At 45.4% G+C, this 24,293-nt stretch overlaps 2 protein-coding genes across 2 annotated transcripts; both read left to right on the top strand.

The window, feature by feature from the left end:
- The first annotated feature begins 699 nt into the window (after nucleotides 1-699).
- Nucleotides 700-18,943, top strand: ILDR1 (immunoglobulin like domain containing receptor 1). The gene is made up of 8 exons (XM_069020159.1): nucleotides 700-776; nucleotides 3,678-3,848; nucleotides 5,940-6,089; nucleotides 6,703-6,822; nucleotides 6,970-7,116; nucleotides 11,351-11,482; nucleotides 12,475-13,280; nucleotides 14,760-18,943. Exons 1-8 carry the CDS (start codon nucleotides 722-724, stop codon nucleotides 14,799-14,801), a joined length of 1,623 nt encoding a protein of 540 aa, XP_068876260.1. The 5' UTR covers nucleotides 700-721; the 3' UTR covers nucleotides 14,802-18,943.
- A 3,186-nt stretch (nucleotides 18,944-22,129) lies between these two features.
- Nucleotides 22,130-23,526, top strand: LOC138119571 (apovitellenin-1-like). Its single transcript, XM_069031582.1, has 3 exons — nucleotides 22,130-22,244; nucleotides 22,618-22,777; nucleotides 23,427-23,526. Exons 1-3 carry the CDS (start codon nucleotides 22,184-22,186, stop codon nucleotides 23,524-23,526), a joined length of 321 nt encoding a protein of 106 aa, XP_068887683.1. The 5' UTR covers nucleotides 22,130-22,183.
- Nucleotides 23,527-24,293: the final 767 nt, after the last annotated feature.

Genomic DNA, 24,293 nt, shown 5'->3' on the forward strand with positions numbered 1-24,293 from the left:
CGAGAGGACATAGTGTTGAGCTGCGCCAGGGAAGGTTTAGGTTGGACATTAGGAAGAATTTCTCCACAGAAGGGATGATTAGATATTGGAATGGGCTGCCAGGGAAGTAGTGGGGTCACTGTCCCCGGTGGTGTTTAAGAAGAAACTGGACGTGGCACTCAGTGCCCTGGTCCAGTTGACATGGCGGTGTTCGGTCACAGGGTGGACTGGATGATCTCGGAGGTCTTTTCCAACCGAGCCGATTCTGGGATTCTGTGAATTCCCCAGAAGTTCTTCCCACCCGCAGTTCGAAGCGTGCGCTCCCGTGCGCCCCTCGCTTCGGGCGCGCTGCCCCGGGCGGCGCAGCTCGGGCAAAACCTCGTGTGTGTGCCCGTAACTTCCCATACACCTGTGTCCTCAGGATAGATAGATAGATAGATAGATAGATAGATAGATAGATAGATAGATAGATAGATAGATAGATAGAAGTTTTATATTGATACAATAAATATATGTTGTGGAATATATATTTTTCATTCTACATATATATATTTAAAGCAGTTTCTGCAGCTGGCGGCGGGCATTTTGTCCGGCGTTCCGGCGAAGGGTGCAGGTACAGGGGGAGGGGACTGCAGCCGGCGACAGCTCCCGGCCCAGGGACAGGTGCCACGGAAGGGGAGGGACAGTGGGCGCGACGTCCCCGGGCGGAGAAGGAGGAGGAGGAGGAGGAGGAGAGCGCGCCATGGCCCCGCGCGGGCGCTGCCGGTGGCCGCTGCTGCTGGCCTGGCTGCCGGCCGGTGAGTGCGGCCCGGGGCTCGCTGCGCCCTCGGGGCCCCTGGCCCGCCCTGGCCCGGGACACCCCCGCGGCGCTGGGGCCGGGATTCGGGAGGCGCCCTCGGGTTTCGCCCGGGGTTAAGGTGGTGCGGGGTCGGGGCAGCGGCGGCGGCCCCGCGGGGAGGGAAAGGGGCGGCCCGGTCCGGGCGGGCGCTGTTCCCCCCGGTGCCCTTCCCCGCCCGCGGGGCTCTCCCGAGCTCGGTACAAAGCCGTGCGGAGACGAGTTTCGCTCCCCAAAGGTGCGGCTGACCTCTCTCCTAGGAGGAAGTGGCCTCCTGCTTCCTGGCAGCCTTCAGTATCGGTCGCGTGCGGCTAGCTCGGCTGGGACCTGGGCGCTGGGACACGGGGCCGATCCCTTTTGGCCTCTCGCAAGCGCCCACCCGAGCTTTTGCTGCCGGCTCAGCAGCCCCAACCTCTTGGGGATCTGGGGTGGCTGCAGTGCTGCTGCACCTGCTGGGCACCTGCTCGTGTGGGGAGCAGGAGCTCACCTCCGCGCCCACGGGCGGCCTTCAGCCAGCAGAGTTCTCTCTGCCAAGCTTTGCGGGTTGCCTGACAGCTTCTAACCTCCTCTTGGAGATAAAGTGAGCATTTGGCTTCTTGGATGCCTGGGTCTTGGCTGATGATCTGGCTTTAAATAGTGAAGTTTGGTTTTTCACAGAGAACCAGTGAAGGAAACAAAATAGTATGGAGGGTATGCTTGTTTATTGTCTTTCTTGAAGCCATGTTCCTGGGAGATGCTCTAGCCAAGACTTGGCTACACTGGCTCCAGAGGTTTGTGTCTTCACTGCAAAGCCAAAGATGTAGCCAAAACTTGCTAGATTGGTAGTGTCCATATTTGTTCTTTATAACCAGGATAAGAAGGATAGCATCCTGCAGTGGAGTAATGCAGTCCAAGTTTAGGAACCAGCCTGAATTTCACAACTTTTCCATTTTCTTGGAGGAGGTTAATGAGAAACATTGGACATGCAGTGACATCTGACTGTTCTCTGGGGGAAACAGTAGGTTTTCAACCTCTTTAGAAAATAAGGAACTTACCTTTCAACACTGGCTGTTTTGCAGAACAGAGGTAATGAGAAAGCATCCCTTCCATAAAGAGATGTGGGTTTTGTTAGTAAAAAGCACATCGTGATTTTGAGTGTTTTATTCTTGCCAGAGAGATGCTGTTGTAGGAAATCCATGGAAAACGTTTTATTCCCATGAGCCTTGACAAGTCAGAATTCATATGGGGTTTCATTTGATTGACACTGAGATCAAGGTTTTGCCAGTCTTGAGAATTTGAATTGGTTTCTTGTGATTTTCTGCATTAAGATCCCAGAGTCAGCTATTTCACAATGAAAGCTGAAACAAGATGTGTTCAACTACAGTGCTTTTAAATAAGACTGTAACTACCTGTCAGCAGTCTGGACCTTGCTGTGCTACAGCATTGTAAAAACTTGTTTTATCTAGAGGTTTGCACAGCTGCTGGTGTTTCTGTGTTTAAGTGCATGTGTGTCTATCTTCTTTTTGAGAAAAGCCCTGGATTCAGGGTTTGCCCTGGCCCTCTCTGTTTGTGTGGTATTCTTAAGTCAAATGAGTTTGCTCTGCCTGTGCTTTCAGTTGGCTGACAGGGTGTCCCATTTCAAACCAGAAACTGAGCAAGTACTGCATTGACAATATCCTACTGCAGAATGACTTGTTGAGGCAGCATTGCACCTCTGCAGCATCTTTTCCACAGTGTGGAAACTGTGTGAGCTTGTATTTGCTGGGAACGTAGTGTGGAGGTGCAGCCTAAGAGGACACTGAATGATGCTTGACAAAGAATGATGTTTGCAGTTGTGGTCCAGATGTTACTACATAGCAGTAGCAACTTGTTCTCTTGCTCTCATCCTGAAAACATGGAGTAGAGGGAAAATCTTTGAATATGTGATAAAAACCAAGTGTTGGTTCATGGAGACCTGTTCGGTTGGTACCTTCAAGCCTCCCACTCTCGTTCCCATCCTTCCTGCTGTCATGCTCCCCAGTTAAGAAGCAACTAGCACAGCACTGCAATTCCTGCCTGGTTCTCTGGCATGTACTCCCAACAGGGCATCCCACACTTGCCCTGCACTGTTTATATTCCCTTATCAAAGGCAACTGGTGATAACTTTGCTATTGTTAATGACAAGCACAACTTACTGTACTATCAAAGTTTAAATAAGATAGAGATGTCTCTGGAATAGAGCTAAACTATAGCTTATGAGAAACTTTGTAAAACCTGCAAGAGTGTGTGCAGCTGCTTGGATAGAAAGTGCTGTAGAGTTTGTTAGGATGAGGACATAACAAATACATAATGAGAGCTTAATTAAAAAGGAAAAAAGGGGGTAATTGATGTGTGCTGTTCTAAAGTGGTGATAAACAATTAACTACAGTGCTACAGCCTGAAAGTTTTATTGTCTTAATCCTGGTCACCACCAAGTAACATTCTGATGAGTGTCTTAGCAAGACCTTGATTTAATTGATTGGGTGTTTATACAAACATATGGCTCTGCAGAACTTTTCTGGTTAGGATTAAAAGCCAAGGGAGTCCCATCCCATGTGCTTCTGGGACAGTTTTCCCCATGTAGGAGTACACAGAGTGATATGCTGCATGATGGCTGCTCATGCTTTGGAGAAAATAATTCAGTCCATAAGGCAGGCCAATGAAGCTTTCTTCTGTCAGGAAAAGATGGGACTCATGTTCTAACCAGGGTTTGTAACCCTGGATGACTTCACTGGGGGGCCTGGGAGGTGTATAGGTGCAGGTCCTGAATGGGGCCAAAGGCAATGTACTTGGATCTGGTGCAGATGATGTGATGGGAGGCCTGAGGAGTCTGTGGGCTGATGGCCTCCTGTGTTCTTGTTTGCAGGTTGCCTCTCCCTCCTGGTGACAGTGCAGGATGTTGAGCGTTACACCACCTTATTTGCCACTGTCATCCTCAAGTGTGACTACAGCACCTCAGCGCAGCTGCAGGACGTGGTGGTGACCTGGCGCTTCAAATCCTTCTGCAAGGACCCCATCTTTGACTACTACTCAGCCTGTAAGTGTTAGGCTCGTCTTCCAAGGAGTCCCCCTTCAAATGGGAAGAAAAGGGAAGGTAGACTCACTGGGGTAGTACAGGCTTTTGACCACTTCCTATGCAAAAACCAGGTGGTGGCATTTCCCCGCACTCCAAGGAAATACAGGTCATGTCTGTGATTTCCTCTGAAATGTCAAGGCCTTATGAGATTGTAGAAATCCCATCCAAAGCAGCTCTTTTGTCCTCCTTGTCATCAACTCAGAATGTAGGGCAGTTCAGCCATGGTTGACACAAGTCAACCTTGGCAGCCCCATCTTACGCTTCAGCATGTTTGAAAGCAAGGGCCCTGCAACAAGTGGGCCTTAGGGTTCCCTGGGGGACCTGTGGTTGGAGCTGGATGCCTGTGACCAGATGTTACTGATTTTAGGAAGTAGAAGAAACACATGCATTTTGGAGGGCATGGAAACTTCTAAGTAATAAAATTTAGTAGTGGTGGGAGCACTTCATGTGCAGACATTCTGGTTCAGGCAGCCTTAATTCAGGGGTGTTTAATAGGGTACACAAACTGCATCCCAGGATAACCACCTGGTCAAAAAAGGTGATGATCCCACTATGTTTAGTGTTGATGTAGCCTCACCTGGAGTATTGTGTGTGGTCCTGGGTCCCAGGATTTAAGGATATTAAGGTACTTGAATGCATCCAGAGGAGGGCAGCAAAGCTGATAAAAGGCTTGGAAGCCACATCCTGTAAGGAGCAGCTAAGAACTTTGGGCTTGTCTAGTTCAGGAAAAAGGAGACTGAGGGGTGACATCATTGCTCTCTGCAGCTTCTTGAGAAGGGGAAGTAAAGAGGGAAGTGCTGATCTTTTCTCCCTGATATCAGGTGATAGGATGTGTGGGAATGGCTCAAAACTACATGAGAGGAAGTTCAGACTGGATGCTAGTGAGCATTTCTTTGAGAGAGTGGTCAAGCACTGGAACAGGCTTCTTAGGCTGGTGGTCGATGCCCCAAGCCTGTTGGTGTTTAAGAGGCATTTGGACGGTGCCCTTAATAAGATACTTTACATTTTAGTCAATCCTGAAGTGATCATACAGTTGGACTAGATAAGCTTTGTAGGTCCCTCCCAACTGAACTATTCTGTTCTGTTCTATTCTTTGTAAATCCTGCAGAATGTTTAAATGGCAGCCATAGCATAACTGTACACTTAGAACTGAGCTCACAGTGGGTTCTTGGTGCCCAAACTCTCCTTTATGCAGTCTGGATGGGTTGGTAGGCATGTTACTAAGTGCTCTACAGCCTAGTCCCCAAGCAGGTGGGTCCCTGGCTCAGCTGATCCCAGCATAATGAGAGTGCTTTTAGCTCAGGCTCAAGCTAAGAGTCCCCAAAAGGGACTTTGTGCTCCATTTTAGGTACAGCAGTGGAAGAGCCTTTGGCAAGCTTTATACTCATCTCTCTTCACTGCAAGCCATTTACAGAAAATGCTGACTGAATCAGCTGTCTCCCCAAATCTCAGCTCCCAAATACTTGGAAATTCAGTGTTGGGTTATGATGTGAGTCTGTATAGAAATTGCCTCTACTCCTCCATTAATTCTGTTGGGTGTATTTACACTTAATCCTTATCTGGAGTCAGATGACGGATTATTTTCTGTCTTTATGAGCTCCACAACATTTAATGAGATACAGGAGGGAAAGGGAGACAATCCTTAAAGCAGTTCATGTATGTCATGGGTATTTTGTTTGGTAGATAAACACCCTTTGTTTTAGTTCTAGGACTCTTGGGTGTTTTATGACTTTTTTCCTTTCAGCTTCATACTGGGAGCTGCCTTCCAGCCTACCACCATTAGCTTCTTTCTACTGTTGTTCTTTCAGCTGTGAGTACAGGAGGCATCTCCTCTGCAGTTCCTGCATTCTCAAAATCTCTGCCATTCCTGTGGCTCTACCTCTGTTTGTTTTTTAGTACTCCAAAGCAACTTACTGGTTTGAAGCCATGGTTTGTATTGCTAAACCAAAGCAATTGCACACATGTACTCCAGAATTTCTCCACTGCTCACAAAAGGATAGAAATTGGTGTTTTGAAGTAACTTTTGACATCTCTTATGATGTGTGTTTGTAGCATACCAGGCTGGTTTAGCCCTTGGCCAGGACCCTTCTGACGACTGCAATGACAGCCAGCGGAAGGTGCGCATTGTCATCCAGAAATTCGGGCAGAAGGACCCTGTGCTGGGCATCGACTACCAGCAGCGAAAAATCACCATTCAGAACCGTGAGTGACCTCCCAGGCAGGCAGTGAACTCAGGAACTATCCAATGTCTGTGTCTGCTAAGTGAAGAGAAGCATAAACATGGCTAATGTAATATGTCGTTTACATAGTCCATATGGCGGTGGAATAAGAGCAGGGAAGGGCCCTGTCCCCAGCTGGCCTCAGGGTGTTGGAGGCACTACAACCTAAGGCTGAGCTGAGGATGCCAGAGCATTTTGCTGAAGAGCACACAGGCTAGAAAACAGTTCATTATTCCAAATACTGCATAATTGTCCAGGTGTATTATATGCTCCCTGCTGTCCATCAAGCAATAGATATTACTCCTGCCAGAAGAGCTATTGGGATTGCTGACCTAACAGGGACAGTGATCTGTGTTCCAAAACCAGTAGGGTTGGCTTCCAGCAAGACAGAAAACACGGACTGGCAGTGAATGCTGTTTATAGGAGTTCTCAGTGGACTCAGGTGGGATTGTTTGAATGTGACGGCTATGCTTGGAAAGAGGGGAGATGCAGTACTCTGTGTCACCTGCAGGCAGAAGGCTCTTTTCAGGTGGAGCCTGAAAGTAGTGTCTATCAGTCACAAATAGCCCACTGACCTGTCAGTCCCTCTCCCACAGGAGCAGACCTTGTCATCAGTGAGGTCATGTGGTGGGACCATGGCATGTACTACTGCACTGTGGAAGCACCAGGAGACACCTCAGGTGATGCGGACAAAGAAGTTAAGCTGATTGTTCTCCGTAAGTGCCTGTGCTTTGTTGCCAAGATATCTCCTCCTCTTCTCTTCTCTACCCCATGACATCTCCAGCAGTAGAGAGGTGCTCAGTAACTTACCGTGGCCAGATAGATCAGGATCAATCCTTTTTCTCTCTCCTTTTTTCCCACAGACTGGCTCACAGTACTCCTTATCATTCTCGGTGGCCTCCTCCTCCTTCTGCTGATTGGGATATGCTGGTGCCAGTGCTGCCCCCAGTATTGCTGCTGCCACATCCAGTGTGGCTGCTGTCCAACACGGTGCTGCTGTAATCAGAAAGGTGAGGTTCAAGCAAATGTGCTTCCATTTATGGCTTCTGACAAGACAAAAGCTTGGCTGGGAGTTTGCTGAGCTCCGCTTTCTCCCTTCTGCTCAGCACCCATATAAACTGAGACATTTCTTTGGCCAATGTGACCTCCATGACCAGCTAATCTGTAATGAGAGGAGGGGATTTCAGATACATGGAATCTATTTTGCTTCTCTGTGTCCAACTTTGACTAGTTTCTCCTCACTCGCACCTTGTTACCAGCTTCTCACACCATCCAGGGCACAATCAGTTCTCTTGTCTAAGTGACTCTGGACTTTCCTGTCTTGTGGTTCATATGCCTGTGCATGTGAGAAAGGCAAGCAACTCTCCAAACTAGCCTTACCTTTAAGTATGTTGCTCTGAATTACGTAAAAATGGGAAATTTTTTATCTGCATGTTATCTTCAGAGCTGTTCCTTATACAAGAAAAAGATTTTGTTTGGTTTTCTTTAGGGAAGGAAGTGAGAAGAAAGTAGGGAAAGATGGTCTCTTGCTGATCAGCCTTGCAAGTGCATTCTGAAGTTTTGAGGGTCAAAAGAAACTTTGCTGTGTTTGCTTTTAGCAGTAATAAAGTTTCTGCAGCCAGACCCTGTTTCTAATAAGGCTACTGTTTGAATTTTGGCTGTTAAGTTCATATAACCTCTGTGTTCCTGTAACTGAAACTTGGTTAGACTAGTCCCCTTGAAGCTTACACAGTCTAACAGTAACAAAATACAACAAATACATTTATTTATCATTGAAATCACCAGATTCTTCCCCAGATGCTACAAGGAGAGGATTTATGAACAAGGAGCTCTGTTTCAGGTTTACCTTTGCTTTCAAAACAGCTATTTAGTATACCTTGGGTGTTAAGCTGTGAGAATTTCAGACTTAAGCTTAATTTGTTTAGCCCTTGCAAAGAGTGAACAGAACATCCCTTTTATTGCCAAAAACAAAACAAAACATTGGAGGCTTTACAGGTTGTCACGTAAAATGTGTGGTTCTGAGGAGGCTGTGGAAATTTGGCAGAAAAATTAGTTTCTGTGGAAGGGGAGAGAGGTGATGGAGACGAGAGACTCATGCCTCCAGAATTCCTAGTTCTCAGCAAAAAGGGGATTCAGAGTTTGTGTGAGCTCTGTTTTCCTGTGCTGCATATTATAGCTCACTCCAGACTGCTGCTGTTATTTCCTGCCTCCTGCTAAAGAGGAGGGATTCTTGCAGGGTTCTCTAAGCCTCTCCGTGTTCATGAGAGAAGGTACAGACAAGTCCAGCCTCCTTAACTGGATGCTGGATTCTGTGCCTGTAATTTCCATCCAAGCTGCCTGCCCTCTTTAGCCACCTTACAAGGGATCCATGTGCCTGCTCCTCTCCCCTAATACACACCTTCACTTCATCCTGCCTTGACTTACTTTTTTTGCACTCCAAGAAATGAACTGGAGGCCTTAAAAAACACAAGAAGATAGATTCAGGGGACATCTTAAAAACAGTGCTGAAGAATAACATCTCACGCAGCTGAAGAGAAGGCAGGAATCCTCACCTGCTGTACGAGCATAGTGTGAGTGTGGGTGCTTCCTTCCCCGTTGTTGGCCACTAGAGGACAGCGTGGATCTGCTGAACAGTCACAGGTGCCCGTGAAGCAGGATAATAATCCTGGGTGCTGTGAATCACGCCATTAACTAACATGGGTTTGAACCGAGCAATAAAAGAAGTACATTGTTTGAGTAATTCAGGATTGATGTGCAGAAATATTAGACATGCCCCAGGAGCAAGCCAATTACATTCCCCACGGAAAGCTCTGAGAAAAGCCCATCAGGGTAAATATACATATGACCTCCTTCTGGTCCTATTAGTTCCTTTTCTACTGTGGACTTCTTCCCATAATGAATCTGGGAAAAATAGGATATACTTGCACCTGGGTCTCACTAAGTTGGAAAATACTTTATTTTTATAATTGGCCCAGCAGCTGTTAAAGTCTGTCAAAGATTTTTCTTTGAAGAAGAGATTTTTCCAACAGAGAGTAAGTGGAGGGAACAACACAACATTCTGGCAAAACAGGTAGGGGTTTTAGAATTAGGGTGAATCTGACCTTCCTCAGATAAATATGTTCACTTTAAAAAGATCTGTAACTTGCATTTTGCAGATGGGGAATCAGACTATATAATGGATTCAAACTGGAAGGCAAAGTATCTGGGGAAGAAAGAAGGGCTGATGGTGGGGAAGGAAAACCAGGACTAATTCTGGATTTGTTCAGCTGTAGGGAGAGATCAGAAAGTGACAGGGACAGGATTACTTTGGTCCTAGTGACAGCCTTCCTACCTTAAGAGGGAGAATGCTCAGCAGGTATACCCACAGATGCTGGATCTCTTACTCCTCATGCACTCAGCAGGCTCTAGGACATTCTCAAGGTAATAACTGGAGGAATGGGAGAGGGAGAGATAAGGCCTTCCCCTTCTATTTATCCCTTTTCTTTGTATTCTTTCTCTCATTGTCTAAGTTTGAACATAAACTGGAAGAAAATCCCTTGGGACAAAAAAAAAAAAGAAGCAAGTTTGACATAAAGTTCTTGGAAGCTGCTACCTCAGACCACACAGCTTTGAAGATATCAGATTATTAGGATTAAAACCCCTGCAGTTTCTAGCTTTGTAGTTCCCTCTGGTTGAAGCCAGACTGGGGAGGGGGAGGGAGTTTGCAGTGGAGAATGAAGTGGAGCTGCATGAACTGCGGTGAAAAGGAAGGATGTGTGGAGAGGCATGGTCAGTCCCTCTTTTGCTGCAGGTGGTGCTCTGGATAAATCCAGTGAAACAGCTGAAGGAGGACATGTTTAATAACTGGAGTGCTACCTAAAGTGGAGAGCTCAGTCCCAAAGAGCATGCAGTCTAAATGCTGCTTACTGCAGTGAACCCAGGGGACAGAATTAATTGGAGCTTAGCTGTAGCCTGGTTTCTTAAAGAAGCAAATCTTATGCAGTCAACTTGTCTGTCTATCCCTTGTCTCTTTCCCTCCAATAGCTTTTAATTTCATCAGCCAACTTCAGCCAGATTTATCAAAGGGATGAAAGTCTCAAAGGCAATTATGTTCCTATCTGTTTCTTGAACTGTAATATTCTGTTCATGCCTGACCAGACAAGAGGCTGCAGTAAAAGTCTGTCACTTCTGAAACTCCAGGAAGGCCATAAAAGAGAAATTTTGCAAAGGCACTGTTGCTGAAAAGCTTCACCCAGGAATGACAGACAAACCAGGCTTTGTAAAGTCAGGGACTTGCAGAATTTACTTGCTTGTAAACTTAAGTTTTGGTTGTTTGTGGTAGAAGAAGTAAGTTTCTGTAAGATGTTTTTAGGTATTCCTCCAAAAGAAGCAGCAATGAGCTATGGTTTTGAAGGCAAGTATAGTGAGCTTGTCTATGTAGAGGAGGAGAGATAGAAATGCTGAAAAAAGGGAAGTAAAATTGGAGTCTGACCCCACAAATAGGGGTCTGGAGTTAGCAGTAGTAGAAACCCTGTGAAAGAGAGAAATTTCCACTGTTTGCTCTTTTGGTACCCTGGACATTGCTGTTGAGAACAGGAAATTTAGTTTGTTCACCAGTTTGACCACACTGTCTTAGGGGATTTAATTTTAGCAGTCATTCTGAGGTAAACTATGGAGTGACAAGAAGAGTGGTCAAAAGACTAGAAAGGGAAAAGCTGAACAGTGCACCTCTGAGTGCCTTCTTTGTGAAACAGAGGAAATGATGGAGTATAGAGTGGAAAATATGATCTGGACAGAACCCACGTAATGGTGGCAAGGAAAGGTCTCATTTAGCTGGAAATCGAAGCCAAAAGGAGAAAGGACCAATGATGAGCTAAAAGAGTTTTGAGAGACAGAAAACTTGCATGTCTTGCTGTGTGAAACATTATTTCCCACCTTTCTGTAACTATACTTATAATGACTGGGCAAGTAGAAGTCTTAACTTGGTTATGTGCTGCATACTTAATCATAGTGTTACTTGCTCCCAGTTGCTGGGACTGGAATCAGAATGCTAGGCAGTAAAGCTTTTCTTCTGTTTTAGGTACTTTTTTGAAGATGTACTTTGTATTGGAATTTTCTGTACTCTGTTTTACCTTTGTTGTAGGGTGGAGAGCGATTCTAATTTTGTGAACTTCCTGTATCCAAAGGCTACAGCCTGTGAAGCAAAATGGATCTGCAAGCTGTGCCCTCTGGACAGGTGCTGTAAGCTTTCTTTTTCTTTTCCAGTACTGGAACGGCACCGGTTCATGAAGCAGGCTCAGGCACTTGCACCCTGGTTATCACCCAACATGTTCTATGGAGGTGCCGACAGGAACTCAAAACTTTCCTCTTACCAGCTGAACCCTCTACTGCAACGAGGTGAGACCATGGGCATCATTTCAGAGGGAAATCAGGATGAGAAACAGGTAACTTCTTTGGGAAGGTCAGCATTGAGGCTTTAGCTTCTCTACCAGAAAAGAGAGAAAGATGTTCCTAGCCTGACTCCATGTCCTAGAATGACAGCTCTGCCACATCTGCAGTGCACCACAGACTTCTCTGGGTGCATAAAAACAGCCAGTTAAGTGTCTTTCTGGGCTCAATGCTGGGTGAAGCAGTTTAACACTAACTAAGGTGTATCTGTGCTACACCCCAGCGACTGTAGGGTAAATATACCCAGCTTATCTTGCTTTGTGTGGCAGAGGAGGGTACTGTCTCTTTGTTCTGCTGTGCTGGTCACGGTCAACTCCTTATAGCCAAAGCTGACATGACAAGTGAGGTGCAGTTTGTTTGAGTTCTTATCAAATGTCTAGTCTTCAAATGACTAAGGGCAAACTGCCTTCTCTGCAACAGATCTAGCCTGCATGCAGCAAAACATGAAGGACTCTTTAAAGAACCAGGAAGAATTTTCTTCTCCATTTGCTACTTATATCCGTACATATGTGTGTACATACGTATGCCTGTGTATAAAAATTTTCTTTATTTTCTTTTTCTTTTGCAGTATTTCTTCCATTTCAATGAAATATAAAAGGAAACACTATGATATTTCTCTGATTATTTGTAAATAAAATATGGTATCAGTGCTGTAGGGAAAAAAAGTTCCTCTAAGTACACAGGCTGTATTTCCAGGTGTGCTGGACTTCCTACCTCTGCACTGCCTAAACCATGTTAGATCTTGCTGCAGCTTATTAGTTACTACTCTTTGCACCATACCTCATTTGGTCTGGATGGGCTGGTTGTGGTGCCTAAGACTTGAGCAGTTCTTGCAGGAGCAGGAGAAGAGAAAGAACTCAGCCAGGATCATGAGTGCAGAAGGGCCCTCTCTTCAGTGTTTTCTCTTGACTTGCTGCGTTCTCCTGTGCTTTTATCCTTAGATGTATCTCTGCAGAACAGTCTTCCACTGGTGCAGCCACAAGCTCAGCTTTCCCATAACAACAGTGTTTTGGACTACCTGGAGTCTGAAATCCAAAACCTGAACACGTCCCAGCTGCGGCCGCCCTCCCACCAGCGGCAGGCTGTGCAGCCCAGCTTGCTGTCCTCGCTGGGCTCCGACATCGTGCCACCCCCTCTCGCCGACCACGTCTCCTCCAGCCACGGGAGCAGCCACTCCTCACGGCCACAAAGAGCTGCCCGCACCCCCAGGCCCTGGGACTCTGCAGCAGAGGACAGAAGGGAAAACCGGAGGTGGCCCTTGCCTTCCAGTGGGGATTCACATTCCAGCTACAGTCAGGAGCCCTGGGACAGGCAGCGAGAGGATCATCCTCAGAGAGAGAGGACAGGTGGCTACAATGGCAGGCCCCAGCAGTCCCGATGGGATGCATCTCCCCCGCGCCAGGCTGAGAGGGGCAGGAGCAGCAGCAGCAGTTTCTATCCGGAGGAGGCCAAGGAGCGCTCCAGCCACCATCGTGGTGGGCGGCAGGAGCCCGGGGGGAGGCGAGAATACGAGCACCATGCTGGGAGGAGCAATTACTCCGGGCAGCGGCGGCACAGCTACTCCCCCCCTTCTCGCAGGGGCTCGTGGAGCTCCTCAGAAGAGCAAGTCCGTGTCCCGGTGTCAAACCGCAGGCGGAGGAATCGCAGGTCCCGGGAGTGGCCAGAAGATAAACCCCCCAGTTACCGCTCCTTAGAAATCATCCCAGCCCAGGACAAGAAGCACAAAGGCAGCGCAGGGACCCGCTCGGTGAGTCAGCTGCCTTTGTGCTTTGCCATCTAAGGGAAGAGGGGGGATTTAGGGAGAGAGAGGGAATGCCTGCTACTTTCTGTAGCCTGTTGTCTTCCAAACAGAGGCCAAGGAGCAAGGGGTGCTCTGCACAGCTGGTTATGAAGAGGCTGCTGAGTACCCTCCTTTTGACATTCATTGCCTGGATGCAGTATGTTCAGGAGCAAAGTAAAAAGTCAAAGCCCTGGAAGTGTTCAATGCCAGGGTGGATGGGGCCCTGAGCAACTTGGTGTAGTGGGAGGTGTCCTGCCCAGGGTAGGGATGTTGGAACTAGGTGATCTTTAAAATCCCTTCCAACCCAAACCATACGATGATTCTGTGATTCTGAAATAAGTTCCCTGTTGATACAAAAATGCTGTTTGCAAGAAATTTTCCTGCTTCTTTCTAAGCCCATGAGATACTTTTCTCTCTCACAAAGATAATAGCAGAGTTCTATAAACTATGAACACCTGCGACCTTGCAGAGCTTTGTTTATGGTATAGTAGAAAAATATTTTGTCAATGGATGTTTTAGGATTCTAGCTAGTCACCCCAGGGGGTGGCTGGTCCTTTGTCCAATTAGACTGTGAAGAAAAAAGTCTATAAAAGAGTTTGTAAAATAATTAAATCAATAAATCGTGCTGCACAATTCCTGCCTGCTGGATCTCTCTCCTCTCCTCCCTACAGCTGCAGGATACCATAATAGTCCCCTAAAGGGTGACATACAGGTTATATTCCTATCCCCATCCAGAGGCTTTTGGGGTTCTGTGTATATACTGGTGTTAAAATAGCTGTTCTGGTACTGACTGGGGAGGAAGCACTTCCAGACTAGGCAGCAGCATCCATGCCTCTGTAACCCTCTCTGGTGCTGGTTTACTTCTGATTTCTTTTAAAATGTGCATGATATTTTTAAGATGGCTCATATGGGAAAACATCCAGGTAAGATGGCTAACACTATATGAAATAGGCTTTAAGATAATGGGTGGCATGGATGAGAAATGTGTCATTCTCCAGGCCAGGTGGAAGAGGACGACTCGCTTGTTGGGACTCCTGAGAACTGAACATACATTATATGGACAGTGAACAGCTACTGTTCACAACTTTGCACTGAGAATAGACTTCAGGTAGCAACCTAAGTGTGAAAAGCTTCATATCCAATTGCTAATCTCCAAATTAGACAGTGTATTCCCCCTGAAAAAATGAAGATTCTTTTAAATAAAAAAAATGTTAAGTGTCCCTTATCACACATATGCAGAATTTTACCAGGTGGGAGTATTCTGAGGGGCTCTGTGGTGCACATTACCGTTTTCCCTTCTGTGTTGTGGAAGACAGTGCAATTCTAGTTCCAGCTGGGATGTGTATATGTATGAATGGTTTTTGTTATGGTGCTCAGAGCAGGTAGGAAGACATAGGATTTTCATTCCTCATTCCTTGTTCCTGAATCTTCTATTTTCTCTTGCAGGACAGAGGAAGTTCCCACAGTGGAAGAAGCATAGTCATTTAATGTCAGTACTGGAAGAACTAAGATTCCCACTGGACTCCTAGTTTTTCTGCTATTCAGGTTGGGGTGGCTGCTTTTGATTGAACAAACAGCAATGAAAAACAGATGAAGCAACTTCCCCTTAGACTTACAACTCTGAAGAATATGTGTCTAGTGCCATGAAAGCCGTACATAACCTATTTTTATTACTGTGATTTGGAAATTTAGGTTGGGCTAAGTTCTAATGGGCTGAGGTTCGTTGAAAACATTCTACTGGAAACAGCAGATTTTTTCAATAAATAGTCTATTCCCAGTCTTTAAAGAGAGCTACCAGTTCTCTTTATTAAGTGCTGTGGCACTGCAAGGAGCCCAGTCTGTAGAATGCTGGTCCTTTGCAGACCAGTTACCAGAGAAAGGTTCCAATGTTCACAGAGTTGTAAAGTCACAAGACAGTAGAATAATTCAGATTGGAAGAGGACTCTGGAGGTCATCTGATCCAGTCCCCTAGGAGCCTTGTGGGGGGAGGCACAACATCTTTCTAAGGCCCTTTGTTGTGCTTCAGAGTGTGTAATGTTTGTTGCTTCTGCCTGGCTGCTCAGCATAGTTGGGACAGTTGCTTCCTTTTGTCCCCACTAAGCCTCTCTCCCAAACAGGAGGATCATGGTGCTGGAAGAATGCTGACTGCCTTAATAAAGTCTCACTAGCATGTCTGCAAATTGCCAGCTTATCTGCTCTTTGCTGACTGAAACAACCTGCTCTACTTTGAGCTTAGACCTTAGTGCCTTAAAAGGTACTTGTTCAACCCTTTTATGCAGACTTGAATTTATTTGTAAACTTAAAGGGCTAAATTTGCCAAGGTTTGTCCTTCCCTACAGGGACTGAGCAAAGTATGACTACTGTTCTTTACATGGGACCAGAATTTCCTTCAACTCTAGGAAGCATGGTTTTGGTGAATAGATCTTGCCTAAGCCATGTACTCTTCCATACATTTTATATTCTCCCTTTCCTCTCTGTGCCATGTATCATATACATGAGGTGGGATAAAGGGCTCTGAAGAAATTTTACAGTCATCATTTTTACTGCTGTCCTTGATCTTTACCCTGCCACTTACACCAACCCTGCAAGTGTGGTGCATCTGATCTGGAGCTGGATTATAGGGTTTCCTCAGTTCTCACCCTGCAACTAAAACACAGAATTTCTCTATGCCATTTCTCCTTGATGTGATTAATCCACTGTTTTAATTTAAAATGTGCTGGAGAAAAAGAAGCTCTCTGGATGCTGGCTGCTTCCACGGAAACTGTCTTGCCAGAGGCGCTTCTTGGATTTAAGAGACTCCACGGTTGGCAAGGAGCTTTTGGAGAATCTTGTGAATTATTTTGTAACCCAGAGGCACTGGAGATTGGCCAGTACCAATGACTGTCTTGCCTAGCTTATTTCCCAGCCAGTGCCTTATGGGACACTTGCTACACATTGTTCTTTAATGTCCTCATTACTGATGTGCTTATGCTTTTCCCTGGAAGACTTGGAGAGACTTTCATTTTGTCCATGTCCTTTTTTTTCTTTTCTTTGGACAATGACGGAAGCATCACCCTTCGAACAAATGGTCTGAGTTGGATATCCAATGCAGTTGCTGGTTGACCCAGGGCTACTACAGAGTGCTCATTTTCCTACTGTTTCTTGGCTGAATGGGCTTATTTGTAATACCTACCTATGGAGATAAAGCAGGAGGATCAATGAGCTTCTCTGGTTGACTTTGTTTCAGAACTGGAGGCCTAGTTTTTGAAGACAGAGGGTCTCTTTGCCCACAGTTGATGGCTATCACAAAAATTTAAAAATAAAAAAGAGCTAAAAGACTAACTCCAAATTTGAACTCAAGAAAGAAGGGCTGTAATTAGCAGAGTACTTGTCTGCATTAGGCCCATACTGAACAATGTGTATTGACCCATGAGTCACATTTGAAATGCAGGGAATTGTGTTCACACAACTTGCAAAGCTAGTATCACTCTTGAATCTGTTTATCAGCCACTCTGTGGATCATTTTTTTCTTATTTTATGACACGCAGAGGATTTTATGAACCACCTTTTTGTGTGATGGACTAGCATTTTTATTAGTTAAGTGTTTATGATGACTGCAATGACAGAAAATTATTTGGGGCTGCTTCTTCCAAAACTAGCAACCAGTTTTGACGTTAGCTTTACCCTCTGCTGACTTTTAGCAGATAGCCAGGGCCTGGCAGATTCTACCCTTGGAAGCTGAATTGCTAACTTGGAATTTGACTCTCTCCTTGTGCTTCCAATAGGTTCATACATCATGCGAGACAACTTTTTCCTGTCCTAGCCCAAATGTCCAGGTTTCAGGAAAGGGCTGCCCCTTTCTCCATCAAAAGTAGAGGCTATTTGAGACGTGGTGAGATCCCAAGACAGTTGCATGGAAGGAGTTCACTTTCCTTCACATTCAAGTGGGTACAAACCAACACGTATCCAGCAAGTTTTCCCAAGAGCAAGAAGCCACTTGCACTGCAGGAAAACCGAGATGACTCTCTCTGTAACAGGAGCAGCTGTTGGAGCTGCTGGAGTATGAGCACACTAACTGCAGAGGTGGTGCTTTTTTATCTACATCCTAGGAAGAAGCCCTCCATCTTTATTTGTTCCTCTAGTCCCCATAATTGAGCTAGGGTGACTAATTGTAGATTTGCGAACGCAATTCCTAAATTGTGAAGTCTGAAGAGTTTTATCTGTATTGTACTTGATTTCCTCTTCAGTCACTTTGTTCATGTTTATAGAAACATAAACCAAAACTCTTCAGGGAAAATTGATTGTATCTCCATGTTAACTCTGCAACTTCTTAAATTGTGACAGAAGTAGATTGGGTGATCCATCAGGGAAGCAGAAATGATACTGGGCTTACTAGTCTGCAGACCACTGCGGTTCACAAAGCACCAGCTGGTGGGCTGTGAAATAACGACAAAGGAAATCTATCTTTGTGTGCTTTACAACTGCAAGCAGACAGAAAAGTGGGAAGGAAATAGGCTCTGCTTTAGATGCTTATTTCTGATTTTAATTGGCTATAAATGAAGCCCATTGTAGCAGCATTGCACAGTACAACGTGGACACTTTTCCAGTAAGATCACAGGGTCTTTGACTTAAGAGAAAGAACTGAAGAGCTCCAATACAGCACACTGAAAGAAATAACAGTAGGAAGTATCCTAGCCTCATTCTTTCTACATTGCAATTTATTCATGCTTAATTTTTTAGCCATTCCAAAGAGCTGATGTTCCTATGTCCCATTCACGATGGTAAAAGTTGAATATTTCACATCTGGGAGTTACTGCTATTCTAGACTTTTGTTCTTCTGTTCATGCTGGAAGAACAAGAAATATACCTTACCCCCACAGAATGAATCTTCTGTCTCAGATAAAGTGCCTTCATAGACACTGGTGTTACCCTAATTTAGAATAATGAAATGAGTAAGTGACCATGCCATGTAGGGCCAGATAAGGTCACCCATGCTACAGTCAGCTGCTGTCTACCTCAGACTGGAGATGCATAAGAGAGATAAAAAATCGTGTAATTTTTCTTTGATTAAGAAAGTACTTGCAATATCTGGCTTTCTTGCTTATTTGCAGAGCACCCTGCCATTCTGGAATGCCATTCCAGGAATGGGAGGCAAGGGCTGCTTCTGTGCAATCATTGATCTGGTCTTGGCAAGTGCTTGTTTGGCACTAGAAAGTGCTGAAACCCCCAGTTGCTATCTCTGGGATTATATTCATGATAGCACTGCCTAAAGTTAGGCTGACTTCAGGGCTGGGGAAGTTGCCTTGTGTGACAACAGCCACAATGCAAAGCTCTTCAGCAGTATGAATTACCACACAGGGCAGCTAAGTCCCTTCTGTTACTACCTCCTGCAGCACATCAGTTTAAAACACCCACTTAGAGCCTCCCATTTGTTGACCTGACAGAAGGAAGAAATGACACTTGAGGTTATCTTAAATTAACCCCTACAAGTAATGACTGCTCATTCCTGTTTCTGCTAAGTTTAATGCCTGTGATGTGCCTTGTGGTGGTCTTCTGAATGTTACTCCAGCTTTAAAAGAAGATAATAAATGTGTAGATTCTCTTCAATGACTGTCAAGTGTATAATTGAAATATAAGAGAACTTTCAACTAGTTGCCTCTTGTGTGTTCTTCCTAGACCATAAATTGCTTTTTAGTGTTTGCACCAGAAGTGGAACTGAAAAGTCTCTGTCCTTATTTCTTGAATTAACATTTTTACACATCAGTAGGAATCTTCTGTTGTTATGTTTTGGACAAAAATGCAAAATGGTTTGCTTCTATGTGGGATTTTTTTTTTGGGGGGGGAGACTTTTTTCTTTGTTCTTCTGAGAAAAAGGATCATTTGAATAAATACACAGCGAGTGGAAAAATGTTTGGAAACTATTGGCAGTCCTCTTCAATGACAAGACTCACTGTAGTTTGGCTGCCACATCTGTAAAATGAGAACACTTACTGTTTGGTTCTGAAGTACTTGGAGCACCATGAGAGGAACAGTCTTCTAAAAATCTTGTTTGGTTGATAAATGAAGGTACTGGTTGAGCTTTTCACACTTCCCACATGTGACAGTCCCCTAAAAAGTGGTTGACATAAGAATGGAAATGTGTTGGGTCTCACACAGTAGGCTTAATTTCTGTCCCCCCATTCCCCCAGCTGATGCCCTTTGTAGCTCAGCATTGTGGCCTTTCTGCCTCTTGCCCCTGGCTGCGTGTGCCAAACACAGGAGATTGGACCTACTGGGGACCCAAGGGGCACTTGGAACCCGAGCTATGGGAAAACATTCCCTACAGCAGCAATGCAGCCACTTTCTGACTGCAGCTTGGGAGCCTTGGGAGATGTTACCATAGAATGGTAAAAATGGTTTGCTTTGGAAAGGACCTTACAAGATCATCTCATCCACCCTGCCCCTTCCACTAAACTAGGTTGCTCAAAGCCCCATCCAACCTGGCCTTGAATACTTGTGAAGTGTCCACAGCTTCTCTGAACAACCTGTTCTAGTGTCTCACTGCCCTCACAGGAAAGAGTTCTTCCTTGCATCCAATCTAAATCTTTCAATTTAAACCTGTTTCCCTTTCTCCTGTCAATACAAGCCTTGGTAGAGTCTTTGTGTTTCTTATAAGAACCCTTTAAAGTACTGAAAAGCTGCAATAAGATCTCCCTGGAGCCTTCTCTCCAGGCTGAACAGCCCCAGTTCTTTCAGCCTTTCCCCACAGGAGAGGTGTTCCAGCCCCATGATCATTTTTCATGCCCCTCTGGACCTGCTCTAACTGCTCTATGTGTTTCTTGGGCTGGGGATCCCTTAGCTGCATGTTCCTCCTGGTAAGTTTTGACAGCTGTCTCAGGTGTATTCTCATCTAGTCAGCCTGTGCAAAAAGACTTGGTCAAAGGGAAAGAAGTGTGAGAGGGGTGCACAGCTCTGTGCACCATCTGGTTAATGCATTTGCTGTAAGTGGAGGGGGAAATGCCAGCGGGTGTAACAGCAGCAGGTAAGTGCCCACTGCCAGAGCAGTAGGTTAGGGCACAGGAGGAGTAGGAGCAAAATTCAGCCCAGCTCTAGCTACTGTTAATGTGGAATTTGGTCAGCTTATGAAAGGGGCCTCTATGACATGGTTGCCTGCAAAAGTAGGGGACTCAGTGACCCAGAAGCTGCCTTCCACATCTCTTGGGCTCAGGTCAGACTGACCTTCCATTACCAAATCTTAGTAACAGGTCCAGAGTCCTCCACAGCTTCTTGCTTGTCCCACTGAGCTGTATGTGCTTGCAAAAGAGCAAATGGGGAAACAAAGCAGGACCTTTGACCCCTTGCTACCACTATATTAGCTCTGCATAAATGCCGGGGTCTCAGATGAGCACCTACCTCAGCTTTGGCCTGAGAAAGAGAGAAGGCAGGACAGGTAAGAGCTGAACTCTGTTCTGGGTGGCATGGACTTTGTGACTGGTCTGTCTAGATCATAGACAAGTGAGTGGAGGTCATCTTCTGTTTTGCCCCATCTCCTACTGCAAACCAAAGTGTGAGCCCTTCTCAGGCTCCATGGCCAGGAATGGTACTGAAATGGAGGAGGGTGGAAGTACCTGGGGTGACCTGGTCTGAAGCTGAGTCATGGATGCTCCATAAGACACTCGTAGGAGGGTAAAGCCCATGGTAGGAATTGCAGACTTTGTGTTGGGAGATACATAACCTTTTCCCAGCTGCCTTCCCCACAGGGACTACAGGTTCTAAAGGGGGTAAGAGCATCTGTTCATGCTCCTGGGAAGAAAATCTATGCCTTTTGTGAACATGGAGAAAAACTGGCTCTGGGATTAAAAATCAAGGAAGGGGGTGATAAAGGAGCAACTGTGCAAACGTCTAGTGAACTGGGTGATAGCTTTTGGAGGTAATCTGTGCACAGAAGGAAATAAAAATGGATGGAGATCTCCTTACTGTGGGATAAGAAGAAACATTGACTTGTAACCACCTGCTACGGGATTTAGCAAAGCATTCACATATAATAGACTTTCAGCCTATTTTGCCATTGCAATTCCTATGTTCAGTGTTTTCTTCATGTTGCTCTGAGTGATGCATCCCTCTAATCGGGGGCATAAACCAATTTTAATTTCTAAACACCTTTTTAAGTGCAGCATGTTTGAAAAGCTTGTTTAGGTGTTAATGTCGTATTTTCAGTGTACCAAGTAGCAAACTTTCAATTCTCCAATTCTGAGTTTTTTGAAAGACAAAAATAAAGGAAGTCAGATGAAGCTAAATTTTGCACTCACTCACTTTTGGGAACTTGTTCTGCTTGGGCTACTGTCTGCTGCATTAATTCCAAAGTGAAAAAAGGCAAGGGAACCTAGTTAGCTAGTTGGGACTTTGCTCAACTAAAGCAAGACAAAGTACTCTGATCACTGGGTCACTAAGATGATCATTGTATGTGATGTACTCACTAGCACAATGTTCTTTACAGCAGTTTACCAAAACAAATCAAACAAAAAAATCCCACATTATAAATTTTTCAATTGTACTTATGCATGGAGGAAACCTACTCTGACTTCTGGCAGTTTTACTGGTTTGCTCATGTGCTGAAACAAGGGATTTTAGCTCTTAGATAAAAGAACCAGCTTTAACTGTCCATATTGCTTTGAGATCCTCAAGTTATTGTGGATATTTGTGATTATACAAATAAAAGGACACCTTCATTTTTATACTGCCTTTTCCTCCCATCTTCAGAGGAAATGCACCATGATCTTTCTGTTCTTGTCTTCATTTATTGGTTAGGTTTGTTGCAAAAATCTGATGTTTACCCAACAAACAACCCCAAACATTGTATGCTGATTCCCACAGGTCTCTCTGTGTAGAGAGCAGAAGTGGTACTGCAAACCATGCTGCAATCCAGGGCATTGGTGATAGCTCTGATCCTGCTCCTTAGCACCACTCTCCCTGGTAAGTCTGGAAAGCTTTGCTGTTTGCCTGAGACAAAGCTCAGCTTCTACAGGTTCTCATGTACAGTGAAGTAGGACTGAAGCCAAATAATTTAGTTGAAAACCATGACTACACAGTGCTTGGCATCGTGGAACAAATCAGTAGAGACCTGGCATGAAAACTGCCCATACTTGGTGCAAATACTCTGTCATGAATGGTCTATGACTTAGATACCCATGACTGGGTGAAGAGGTGCTGCTGGATGCTGCTAGAGCAAATTCTGGGAGAGGTTCTGAATCTCAGGATTTCAAATCTCTTTCCCTGTGCTTCTGGGAAGATGCCAGAGACACAAGTGACATGAGAAGCCTCATGGGGGTTTGCCTTTTTTTCTCAGAAGTGCAGTCAAAGTCCATCTTTGAGAAAGACCGTCGTGACTTGCTGGCCATCCCTGAGACTATTGCATCTTACTTCTATGAAGCTGTGAACAAGGTGTCCCCTAAAATCAGTCAGTTCTTGCTGGATACTGTCCAGAGTCCATCAGTTGTTGCAGCCAGGTATGGAAAGCTTCTCTGTGCTAACACTCCAATAGCCATGCGTGAAAGGGAGAGGGAGGTGTGGGAGAAAGAATAGATTAATCAAGTATCTATATGGGGAGATCCAAGGGGAAATTAATCAGCAGCCAAAGCCTGACGTACCAAGGGAACGAGGTGCTGGAAAGTGGGGTGAGATGGTACGGTCTCCTGTGAAAGCACAAGCTCTTCCCAGAGAGGAACATTGTACATGACAATGTTCTCAGGGATAGCTGGTACTGCTCTTTATCCATGGGTGGTGAGGGAGGAGGCCGCTGGCTGGTGGGGGATCAGGTGTCTGGAAGGGTGCTGCAGTGCTGTGAGGGGCTGAGTACTCAGTATGCCAGGATTATCACTTGATGCAAACCACAGAACTGTCTCTAGCTGTGCATATATCTTGCTCAAGGAAGGGGAATGAGTTTCCTCACAAAAGGAAAAGCACGATCACCCTAGAGACAGTTTGATGTAACTCGTGGCACACGCATACTGCCTATTCCTGTCTTCTGAGGAAAGCCCCTCTAGGACTGCGGAGGAGCTCTGCACTCCCAGCGACAGGCAGTGTGATAACTACAGCAGATGGGGTTTACCCTCGCATACTTGTGTATCTTACCACATACTCTGTTGTCTCCTGCAGACAGAGATTCGCCAAAGAAGCAGCTAGAGTCAGTATAATGTTCGAACAGCTGATTGAAAAAATAAAGAACCTGTGGTACACAAGAGTCCTAGGCTATTAGCCAGCTGGAGACAAGTCAGTGTTTCCTGATGTGAGTGTGTAACACCCTGCAGTGTCCTCTTTCCCCCTGCCCCTCCTACGGACCAAGATCAGTCAATAAGACAGAATCGATGCTCCTCTTAATGCCACTAGAGGGAACCCACCTTCAGAGACCAAAAGATGGAAGGCGTCTGCGGAAGGCATCTGCTGAAGCGTCCCTGGAAAAAAATCAAGCGGCTGGGCATGGGGAAGGCAATGTAGAGATTGTAGAGCTCTTCTGTAGCCAAATCTTGAAAATTAATTCCTCCTGAATGGCTTGGCCATTGCTCCTCTAATAAAAAGAAAAATGTTGGTTGTTACACTTTCTTAAGTTTCTTGTTTGTACTCACTGTTACAGAATCCCACTCCCCTTAGCATCCCACTCTGCTGAGAATGTAGCTGTGACTCACAAAAAGTTTTTGCAATGCTAACAAACCCTGAGTGTTCAGATGCTTTTAGATAAACTGAGATTGTTCTTGGGTGGAGGAAGCACTACCTGAGCACCTTTCAGAGTAGCCACAATTGATTGTGCAACTGATCGTGCTGCTTGGTTAGGTAGGAAGCAAGTAGGTGCACCTGTACCACGTCTGGAGATTTCAGATAATTTGGGAACACAAATGCCAGTAAATTGAACTGTCCATCAACCTGAGCAGGACTTTGGAAGCATGTTTCATTGGCCAACCAGAGAGGCTACTGAATGAGCTTTTCCAAAGGAGAAATGAGTGGAAAATTTCTCACCATCTTGACCAG

The sequence above is a fragment of the Aphelocoma coerulescens genome, chromosome 1, assembly GCF_041296385.1.
Source record: "Aphelocoma coerulescens isolate FSJ_1873_10779 chromosome 1, UR_Acoe_1.0, whole genome shotgun sequence".
NCBI lineage: Eukaryota > Metazoa > Chordata > Aves > Passeriformes > Corvidae > Aphelocoma > Aphelocoma coerulescens.